General features: G+C 43.2%; 1 protein-coding gene across 2 annotated transcripts in view; it reads right to left on the bottom strand.

The window, feature by feature from the left end:
* The window catches only part of FLII (FLII actin remodeling protein), a 241,054-nt gene that overhangs the window by 208,522 nt on the left and 20,484 nt on the right, over positions 1-12,048 (bottom strand). For both annotated transcript variants that reach the window (XM_086940706.1, XM_086940705.1), the window contains exon 2: positions 5,681-5,791. In XM_086940706.1, the coding sequence (XP_086796832.1) occupies positions 5,681-5,791 (111 nt within the window). The remainder of the gene's footprint in view (positions 1-5,680; positions 5,792-12,048) is intronic.

The following is a 12,048-nucleotide window of genomic DNA, read 5'->3' on the forward strand; positions in this document are numbered from 1 at the left end:
TGCTTTCTTCTTTCCCTGGGGTCCAACTCGCCAAACCACGGAGCAACCATTGAAGGAAGAGGCTGCCACAAGACACGGAGGTGTTGGCCTACTAACCCCAAGACACAACCGGACTACAAATCCCATAATCCTCTATTGGGGAAACAATTGAAGACTCTTTGATAGCCCGTTATTCGGAGAACATTTCCATACCCTCTAAGTTTGTTGGCCCTAATAAACCCACCTTAGAGAACAACAACCCACTTTGTCCTGGTCTGCTTCTTGCCCACGTTACACAGAGTCAGACAGGTGTGGAGACGGAAGTGTCGGAACCTACTTTTTAAAACTGCCTGAGTTCAGCACCGGCAGGAACCACCCCACTTAAAACCCTGCTTCCAAGTCTGGTTTGGTTTCTGTGCAGTCTCTCTCAAACAATCTTGCCTCGAGCCGGCTTGCGTTTGAGGCGTCTTGTCTTTTTAAATGTACGGCTCGAAGAACAGACCTGTGAATTAACAACAGACACCACGTACCAGCAAGAGGCCAAGAAGAATGTTTTTTCACGGATTGAGATCTGAAGAACGTGGCGTGATGGGCCCAGATCTTGTACAGATACTGCCCCAGTGTACCGGAGCAAAAACAGGAGGCCTCGCGAGTTCAACTTCATTCTACCTGCCAGAGAGCGCGCACACTTAGAAGGTGGAGATAAAACGACGTGTTAGACTGAAGCCATTCTTACTCTTAACAAGCAAGACGAATAAAGCGCGCCAATACCTTTGATTAGAGTTTGTGCTATGTAAATCTGCAAAAAAGAAACCAGCATAAGAAACAAAAGTAAAGTCTCGTAAAAGAGCAGAAGGTGAGCCCGCGAGTGTTGCGCCTGCGCGCTTGGGAGAGCAGTCTTCACTTTTAAAGCACTGCGCTCGTTCCAGCAAGGTGGATGCCACCACAAGCACGAGAGCAGTGCTTGAAAAGTGAAGACGATAGCTAAAGGCCCTCCTAGAGGAGCGCATGAGCGCTGCCTAGGCGAGACCTGAAAACATCGGTATCATTTACAAAGCCACCGTGACCACCATCCCCGCTTAGCTTCAGACAAGCTCAGTGGCTCCCAGAAAACCTGCAGGCAGAACACCATCAAACTGCAGACTAAGAAGTATGATAAATAAAAAAAGGAAAAAAATAAAGTAGCAGACTTTTTCCAGGTATGTGTCAAGGATCTGGAACAACATTCTTGTATCCATCAGGATCATCCCAACGCGGTTCCAGTTTAGAAAAGTGTTTCAGACTTTCCTCTTTAAAGAGTCCTACATCACAATGCCTTAACTGTTCCACAATTGAGCGACAACGCTCATCGGTCATTGACTTGACGGTGTCCTTTGACCCTGTACAGTGCTCAGCTGCATTTTGACTCATTTGTGTTATAAAAATACCATATGTATGCAAATGAAGACATGCAAAACATATAAAAAACATTAAGCAGCAACTGTGAATAGGCGTATTAAGCCTTAAGGTGTCACAAACAGAACATTCTCACAGGAGAAGGCTGCAAAGCAGCACTACATGCTTTCAATCCTCTGAAAAGCAACTAATCTAGCAATGGTCTTGCACCGAAGCACTGGATCCAACATAATAATCCATGAGTTTCCCTATAATGCCGAATTAAAAGATCTTATTTAGACACCAGCGGACACTCTTGGCTGGATCTTTGTCGTTTGAAGTTAGCCGCTGCAGCTTCTTCCTGCATTGAAGGTTTGCTGAGTGGTCACCATGGTTAAGGCGCCCATTCAGCAAACATTTTTGTTCAGAGAAAACAAAGTTCCACAGTAGGCGATTGTTTAATAAATAACTGTCCCAAAGAACCGGGAGTTTGTTCTGTGCACGTGGCAGGCATTGTGTGTTTTCCCTGCCAATGTTTGAGATTACTCGCATGGAAGACAGGCTACCAGGTTAGAGTCAGTGGAAGCACCAGCACAGGCAACGGTGTTTTTCCTAAATCTAAATAGAGGCAGGAAACCTAAAGTCTGCGAGGCAGGAGCACCACAAATTTAGGCACTGCTCTGTCAAACTCTAAATGAGGCCCCAAGAGTGGTTTTTCAGCCATACGCTGCAGGTGGCGTGAGGTTAAGTTGAATTTGGCACTTGGGTTCTCAGTTAAGAGTATGATTCCTGTAGGTGCAGCAAGGTCCTGGAAGAGGGCCAACAATATTAAAATAAATTTACTCCAACTTTCTTTTCTACGTAGATCTACACAAAATCACAGTTTGTGCATCATTTTCTTCACAGGGAATAAGGCACTGACACTTTAAAAAGGTACCATCCTTATAGTTTCCACATTTCCTTGCCACAGGCACAAATCTCAGTTCTAGCTTGCCACTCAACCAAAGAGCATCCCATAACACTCCGGCACTTGGTTTGGGACCTTCATTGATAAAGAACTGCTCATTACACCGTCTGGGATTTTTATGCAGTTACTCATTTTTCTTTTTATTTATAAAATGTACTAGAATGTATTAATGCCCGAAATATTGTTTTTTTAAATGGCCCACATTTTGGAAGAGGACCATTCTGGGAATCATTCAAGGTGTTTGCAGATGCTCACATTTCATTTCTAACCACCATGATATTGACAAATGCAAACATTACCAGGAGATTAAGAGATGGGGAAGGAGAGAAAGAAAGATAAAAAGAATAAGAAAGAGAGAATATATAGACAGAAGCATGGGAAGAGGATAACAAAATTACAAGCTGAGCCAAACTTTTTTTGCCTTCATCATCTTCAGCCATGTCTTCAGTAACTATAAAGAGGAGAGGACTTCAAGGAAACAAGGGAGACTTTATCCCTGCAACTGTTTTGAGTAGCGATCCCCACAGGGACCTATGAGGTTCTTCCTGATTTGGCAGCTATCTACCCTTCTTTCATTAAGCTGGCATCTACAATGCCTCTATCATCAACACTGAGATGTTTTCAGCACTCAGTAGGACAAAAGAGACCTCAATACAGGTGACCCTTTTCTCAGAATTAAGTGTCCGCACCAAGGGATTTTAGAATGCGGGCAATGCACTTGGTTCTGGGACTTGGAAGTCGAGACTCAGTTCGAGTCATAAAGGAGACACTTGATTATCTGAATCTCCTGTGCTCCAGTTCTACACTTACTCCTGCAGCTCCACAAACACAGGAAAATATATTTGAGGTGCTATCTGAAACTGAACCGCACCCTTTTTACATCTAGAGAGCTCCCGCTTCAGGTACAAAACATGGGTCATTTACTTCTTAAAACAAAACAACAAATATATCCACATAGTGAGCTAATTTATCTGCCAAGAAGGAGGAAATCCCTGCCAAGAAGGCAGTGCAGTCGTACACTAAATTCAGAGTGCACGTACCGACTGGTTGTTCCATTTTAACTGGATTGAATAGACATGTCATCAGAGTATGAATAGGAGATTCCGTCCCTGTGTTGTCTCTCCTTATGTAGCTGAAAGGAGTACAAAGCCATTTTCTCCATATGATGTAAATGTGTGTACCTAGATCTTGAGTAAGCTGAGGAATTATAAATTATTTCAATTTCCTGAACTGAGTTACCAGGTTGATAGTTTTTGAAACTCGAGAGGCTTCATATGCTCCCAAAACATATTCTATCTTTGATGACCATATTTATTGGAGCGTCTAAATCATATTGTTTGACTTGTCAGGGTCTATACGATTTTATCCACAAAGACCAGATGGGAAATACCATGACCCTGAAGAGGATCAACTGTGTTTTAGGGTCAATATGATGACGGATTGATTTACTATATATGAAGGCTAAAGGAAAAAATAAGATTACTGGAGAATAGGACTATGGACCATCTGGGAAACCGACTCTGTGTCATCAAGGCTTCAAATTTCAGAGCTACTAATTCAAACAGTGTACTAGTTAACTAGGCTAGATCAGTCTTGGATAAGAATTGGGAATTCTTACATCTTCTTCAGAGGTTAAGCAAGAGCCAGTCAAGGTATTTGCAGAGGATCACTTTCATTCTAGCCACATCTGAACATCACCAGATTTAGCCAATTTGCAGATGAGGGGTGTGAAGCATGGAGTACCTGGTCACTGTTCGTATCTGGATTGTGAATAGAGGCACAGCAGAATATTCTAAAGTAACTTTTTTAGGAAATCCATTGTTTGCAGTGCAAGTCAATGAGGAGATTGCCAAAATGAAGACGGAGTAAGAAACTTATGAGTAAAATTGAATAGAAGAACAGAGTCACGCAAAATTGCAAAGAAGCAACAGAACAACGGATAGTCTTTTCAGAGATTCAGAGGCTTTCAAGTACAAGATCGATACTATCTGCTTTTAAAAAGGATCCAAAACTGCGCTTAGAAAGAAAAACTCCGAAGGATGGTAGATATTCAGCGGTCTGGTGGGAGGATGATGTTTAATTCTTGGGAATAAATTACCACCATTTTTTTTAATGCTAGAATTATTCTGAAGCAATCGCCTGCACATCATTTACAATAGGTGTCCATCTTGAGCGAAAAGGAGGTGATAGAGACATTTTATAATTGTCATCAGAAAAAATGTATCTGTGATCCTTCAAGATGAAGCTGCTCCCACCAGAGATCTAAGACCTATAATAGATCAAAGTGGTCAGCAAAATTCTCTTCAACACATCTTATCCTTTATCCATAAAAGCATGTTTGTGTGCGTGATAGTTTCACATTCCAATTAGAATGCGTTATTTAAAGTATCTCAAGCTTGAAGTGATGAACTATGCCTTCTCAGATCATAATCATGCACAGCATGTAGGATGAAATCAGCTCCATTTGGTGTTCTCCAAGTGTAGGACTACAAAAGCCATGCATCAAAGGAAACAATAACCTGAAAGGCATGTTATTTCAGTAGGGCAGTACAGACAGCTCGATCACTAAAGGTGTTCCCTGATGGTACGAGGAGATTATCTTTAAAAAAGTGCCAATACAAAGTTCCTTGTCAGAGAGCGAGAGAAGGCTCTCCTTAAATACATGCTAGAACTCAGAGCACTATTGGGCTTTGTAAGCTTTCCTTCCAATGCTTCCGAAAACATATATTGGTATGAATTGCTTTGGGAAAGAAGTGGGAAAAAAGACTGAGTCCTGGTACACAGAAGACCAATCACCGAGGAGCAAGACCCTGTTGGAAAGTCAACCTGTCTTTGGTTCATCTTCTTGGAGAGCAAAACAACAAAGCAAACACCTTAAGCAAAATGTTCTGTAATAGGAATGAGTGGGTGCTTGTTAAATAAGTGCAGGAAATTGTGTTCAAGATTTTAAAACAAAGAATGAGTAAAGTTTGTATTTTAAAATCACATTTTGAAAGTGTTTTGGGATTCTACTGGAACAGCAGGAATCACTCAATCAGTCCCCACCAATGAGAAGCTTTTCTAAGTCAAACCCAGTTCCAACACCTAAACTGATACTGCCAGAACAGTCAAACTCAGTTGATACGTTCATTTTCAGCAAAAAACACAACACATAAGGAAAGTGAAGAATATAACTGACATAATAAAAAGTGCTCCATTTCAACAAATTTCACTTCAATAATAGACAAGTTATTTCACCAAAAACATCCAACCCCTAAAGAATTCCTGTAGTAAAAGTGAATAAAATGCATGACAAGAGGCCATTCATGGGTTTATATCCAGTACAACAAGGTAGGCACACTTATTTAAAGTCAAGCTTACCAGCTTTTGAAGGGAAGCCAACTCTTCGGGGAGGTAGCACAGGCCAGTTCTGTTCAGCTTCAGCCACCGTAAGCTGGTCATAGATTTCACATGTTCTGGGAAGTAGCCACCCTAAGCAAAGCAAAGGTAAAAACCGAAAACTTTAAGTGAGACAAACAATGACCTCATGATAATTGGTCTAAAAGAATATATATATATATATATATATATATATATATATATATATATATATATACACGGGCACTTTATATATGTTCTTAAATAATTTCTAATTCACAGCTGCCTGCAAGGGTCTCACACATCATTTAAAAGTTTAGTGCTTACCTTGATATTTTGTAACAAACAACGGTACAAGGTTTTCCTATGTTGTCACTCTTATCCAATACCAATTGTAATACTTGAATGATTTATAAGTCTAAGTCAACACATGAATGTACATGCACTTAGAGGTTCTAAATGAAACGTATGTATGACTAGACTCATGTGTACATATGTAAATACTGATTCATTGTATATAGATAGATGGATTGGAAAAACATATATTTTTGTAGTACATCTTTTTGTATATAAAATTGTATATATGTAGTATAATATTTATATATATATATATATATATATATATATATATATATATATATATATATATATATATTTTATAGTTTTTTTCGTAAAGTTGTTACAATGAACTTTTTTGGATATGGAGTGTTTCGATTGGCGAATCAAATCATGTAGTAATGTTTTGAAATGCACCTTATACCGTTAAATACCAATGAATTTGAATTGAATACGTTGGGCACTTGCCCTCAATTTTGTATTTTCAATCCTTTATTATTGCCGTTTTTTGTACTAGCCTGGCGGCATTTGAAAAAGTATTTAATGCACATATCACTTTAAGCGCAATGCCGCTCCTACTTTTTTGTGTATTTAAGACCCTTGTTTGTTTCAACTAACGTCATGTGATCAAGCCTCGTTTGGGAGGTGAAACGCGTTATGGCGGATGGCTGGTGTGATTAACAAATAAATCACTGAGAAATTGGCACGAAATCTGGGCTCAGTCTCGTTATTCTTGGATAACCTGTGGAAAGAATGGCGTTTTCTTTATATTTATATATATATATATATATATATATATATATATATATATATATATATATATATATACACACACATATATACACACACACACACACACATACATATATACATACATATTTACATATACACACATACACCCCCAATGGTAAATAATTGCTTATTAATTTCAAAATGTTCTTGATTATATCAGCAGATTTTACCAGGCAGGGTAGCAGCAAAACATTAGCTTAATGGACATGCAAAAAAACAAATTGGAGTGTTACAAATAGGTTGATTCTTGGATACTAATCACATTGGTAGTTGCTCAATGTACATTTCAGCAAATGTTGCCACACAAGGCCCGGCATATTAACTGTGCTACAACACAAGTCTGCAGCACATCATGGGTTACAGATCAGCTTTGCAGTAATATTGGTTTAAACAGTGTTTGGATAAAGGTCCCCTGCATGTCTCGGAGCTGACTCTATTGCCGCTCGAGGAGGAGCCCTGCTGTTGGAGGCGATCTGTGGAGGAGTGACCCTACGCCTTGCCGCACCCGACGTGCGGGTGCCGCTTCGTACTTCTGGACTTTGGGGAGGTGCTGCCAGTGGTGGTCTCGTCGTTGTGCTGCGGGCCGAGAGGGCACTGAGCGGGATGTGCTGAACGCTGCAGGGACTCAATCTATCAGGAGTCCCTGCGTGACCTTGAACACCTGGTCCGCGTTCGCCGCTCAGCCCCGCCCACAGGACACCGTGCACCTTAAATCCCTGTGTTTCACCATTCTTCACGGGAACTGACTCTATTGCCGCTCGAGGAGGAGCCCTGCTGTTGGAGGCTCTCTGTGGACGAGTGACCCTACACCTTGCCGCACCCGCTGCACGGGTGCCGCTTCGTACCTCTGGACTTTGGGGAGGTGCTGCCAGTGGTGGTCTCGTCGTTGTGCTGCGGGCCGAGAAGGGCACTGAGCGGGCTGCGCTGAACGCTGCAGGGACTCAATCTACCAGGAAGCCCTGCGTGACCTGCAATACCTGGTCCGCGTTCGCCGCTCAGCCCCGCCCACAGGATATTGCATACTCTACTTAGTTGACCCAGGCCCCCGCTGCGCGGGAGCGTCCCGGGCCAAGGGCGGGACCGTTGGTGACCGTTAGTGGCCGGGTTGGGCCTCCCCCCTTGGCTTCGTGCACTGCTGCTTTGGGTATTTGTTTTTCTTGGTCTGGCCGTTGTATATCTATTACCAGCTTAAGAAAAGTTCTAAAGAAATGTAAATGATGTGCAGCGAATGCTAGCTCCCATTGTTTTTATCGCGGTCTCATATGTGTGGCACTTGTTATCATTAGCATTAGCATTTGTTGATTGCATAGCATTTGTGCCTTTACTTGCTACCCTGGTATCCATATTGGTAAAAAATGGTGAGGCGCAACCCCGCGATGCCTGCTGTTCCCCCTGCTCTAAAGCACCAAGAGGTTGCGAAAACCCACCTTCCTAACCTGATAGCAATAGATCGCATGCTGCAGAAAACCATCGGGGTGGTGGCCAATGCTATAGAGAGCACAGAGCGCCGCCTTTCGCTCCCTACTGATGCTGATCCCCCCTTACCCCCTGGTCAATAAATCGATGTTCTCCATTCATTCTCAGGACTCGATATTGGCACCGTCCTTTGCTGCTCTTCCAGGGGGAGGACACATCCTGATATCCCAGGACACAGCCCCTATGGAGGATAACATATCTCCTAACATATCTCCTGAGATTCCCCTTACTACTGCTGCAAGACTATCGCTGACCCCTCCAATATTTCAAAATGAGGCCTTTATCGATCTCCCATCCCAGACAGAGGTTCCCCATGCCAACGGGGGCTGTAATACGTCAGCAAACACCAATTCGGTTTCGGGCTCAAGGCTAAGTACAGATAGTGATAGCCCATGCGTACCAACCAGAGGGCAGCTGGCTAGAAGCATGTCCAACTATGCCATTAAGGATTGCCCAACTGCAAAAAGCTGCAAGGGGATAGCTGGGGGAAACAAACAAAAGAAAGTATCTGCTAAACACAGTATAACAAAGGGCAAGAATATTGATAGCAATGCAGTTAGTGCTGTACCTCCTAAAACTAAGGACACAGGTGTATCAACTAATGAACGATTGTGGGAAACAATAGAGGCTTTTCCGGAAAAATCCCCTAATATCCAAGTAAGCAGTGGATTAGCTAGCGGTAATACCACGCTGCCAAATAAGACTAGGTCAAATATAGCGCCCCCTCCCAATGCTGTGGAAGAAAACCCCCTCATTGCCCATATTGATCAAACTATGAAGTCTCTTATTTTACCAGTGATTGAAAGGCTAAAAGTTCTAACTGCAAGGCTAGATCGTTTCGAACAAGGGACCCTTGCTAACTTTTTCTCTGTAAAAGCTCTCATCAAGGTGCATTCCAATAATAGTTCTGTAACAACTGCACAGAAACAAATTCCGTTGGTAGACTCCCCACAAATGGGCAAACATACATCCCCAAATCAACATAGTGCCCTAGGAAACCTGAGTGAAACAAACCCTCTACCCAAAGCTGTGACATTGGATAAAGCCCCAGTGTCAGCGGTTACATCTAAGAAGGCCAGCAAGCCAACAGTCCAATCTTCGACCAAGGGTTACAAGAGGGCTTCCGACAGTGTATCCACACAGAACCAGAAATGCAAAATTGCTAACAACAACATAGAGAGGCTGAGCAAAGATCTACCTTTAAAGCCTGATTTAGCTCATAGCACGGAAATTAATTTCCCCACTATCAATTTGCCTCCGGCGTGCATGCCCCATGTAGTTGTTATTGTGGGAGTACCACGGATTTTGCCGGGCAAAATGGAATCATATACCGAACTTAAAAACAAAACTATATTTTGGTTGAATAGCAACAGGCCCCTCCCGAGGGAACTTGATGGCCAGATTCTCTTTGTTAGGCGAGTTAGCTGGGTGGGAAGTAGGCCCAAGGACATCCCAGGAGATTGCATTCTAGTTCATTTTAGGGACACGAGTGTTGCAAGGTTTATTTGCAACAAGCAGAAGGTCCACAGTGACAGTGGAATTAACACACAGGACTTGGGACATTTCTATCCACGGCCACAAAGCTGGTATCAGGGACAGGGCAATGGATATCAAACTTGGGGAGGGCTAGCTGGCGATTCCCATTTCTATCCAAACTCTGCTTTCTGCAGAGATACTGATTATTATGGAAGTAATATTGGGTATTGACACAGCGACTATTTTCCTTCGTATCCCTTGCCTGTCCCAGATGTCAATAGAAGACTCCCTAGGCATGGTTCTCCAATTGTATTCCTTGGGATTTCCCCCACCACTCCCAATTCAACTCTATCAGAAACAACAAACTTAGGTGATAGGCTTGAGCAAGCTCCCCAAATAGTGGCAACCAATAATTGTGGTATAAATGGGGGGGATTAGAAGACAACCCCACGACCAATTTTGGCCCACTCAACGGGAAGGATACACTTGTAGCCCCCTTAGGCACCTCTGTGCATTTAGCAGCTTTATCTGCTCAACAGAGAGATGCCTCTCCACTACATGTTCTCTCGCCATTACCCATGGCAACTGAGCTTGTAAGTGAACAACTGATACCTCATAAAGAACAACTTAATTGTTCACAGGACCAAGAGGTGGCTGATAGCCCGATGCTGAGGATTTTTAGCTGGAATATAGCTGGTATTGCTAGGAAGATAGACCACCCAGATTGGAATACCCTGGTGGAGTCTTATACGATTTGTATCTTCTAGGAGACCTGGAGCCTGGAACCCAACTATAAGGTTGGTTATACAACATACTTTTTACCTGCAGCCCTCCCACCATCGGGGAGGGGCCGGCCTCGGGTGGGCTCCTTCTTTGGGTGAGCATCTCCCTGGGTTGTAGTATTACACAAAAGCAATGCAACTCGCCAGATATCCTCAGGATCTCATTAAGAGACCCAGGTAGGGGGAGATCTCTTGATATATTTGATATATATGCTAGGGGTACTAAAGGCTGTTCTTTATCCCCCACTGTAGCATTGCTAGATAAAGCCCTCAGAGACTGTCCTGATGGTACACAGATATTGGTCGCGGGGGATTTTAACTGTACATTTGAGCCCCTTGCGACAGAGGACATCCTAGATCTTGCTGAGGATGACTCAAGGAGGGGTATACCAATGTTAGCGATCCAACCAATAAAAAGATGGACACAAAGGGCGATCCAGCTGAATGCTCTGACTCTGGAGTTCGGTCTAAGAGCAACAAATGGTAGAACTGCTTCAGACCCCCTAGGCGCTCATACATATAACAGGGCCAACCATACGTCAAGGATTGATTATATCCTCCTTGACATAACACTTTGGCAATTTGTAAAGGATATGGTAATAATACCCACTGTATGTAGTGACCACAACTTGCTGTCCTTAAGCCTAAAGCACCTGTGGCCACGCCAAAATGGCCCAGTACTTCCAAGTAGGGCAAAGTCTACCTCAAAAATTCTTCCATCTAACTGTGAAAGGCGCCTTAAGTGGTGCAAAGATGCCAGAGACGAAGAGAAAGTTCAGGCTATAGGAACATTATTGGCAGCCTCACAGAGGGAGTTGGAGGAGTCCCTTCTAGACCATTCGGACCCTTCCAGAGCCTCGTTAGTATTTCAGGATACCATAAAGTCGATAGGAAACCTATTCCTGATACAAACACGAGGGGGCGGGGTAAAAGGGCACTAAAAGCCCAAAGCAAAACAGGGATGGTATACACCTAAATGCAGACATAAGAAATCAGCTTTAATTAAGGCAGTTAAGGCGAACTCGCAACCTCTGATCCAGCTAGCCAGGAAGGAGTATTATTCAGTGGTAAGAAATGCTAAAAAAAGTGGGAGGACCTGTACTGGCAAACATTAAAAGAGGCCAGTGCTGGGCGAGATGCAGGTCGCTTTTGGAACACCATAAGAGCAAGGAATAGGCCTGATAGCGACCTCATTACTTGTAATATCACTGACCAGGTGTGGTTTGACCACTTTTCCAGATTGTATTCCTGCCAGCCAGGAGTCTCTAGTGACTCCGCTCCATCCAGCCCCCAAATACCGTCAGAAGATAACACTTTATCCCCGTTTACAGTCAAGGAGGTTGAATATGCGATTAGCTGTATAGTACCCCAAAAGGCAGCTGGCCCGGATGGCATCCCAGGGGATCTGCTTCACTCCAACCTGCCGAAATGGGGGAAGCTTATTTACACTCTGTTTATCGCTATCGACAAAGGTGGTGCCATTCCTGAATCATGGAAGGGGGCTGAGGT

This window comes from Lissotriton vulgaris, chromosome 10, assembly GCF_964263255.1.
Source record: "Lissotriton vulgaris chromosome 10, aLisVul1.2, whole genome shotgun sequence".
NCBI classification, from domain to species: domain Eukaryota; kingdom Metazoa; phylum Chordata; class Amphibia; order Caudata; family Salamandridae; genus Lissotriton; species Lissotriton vulgaris.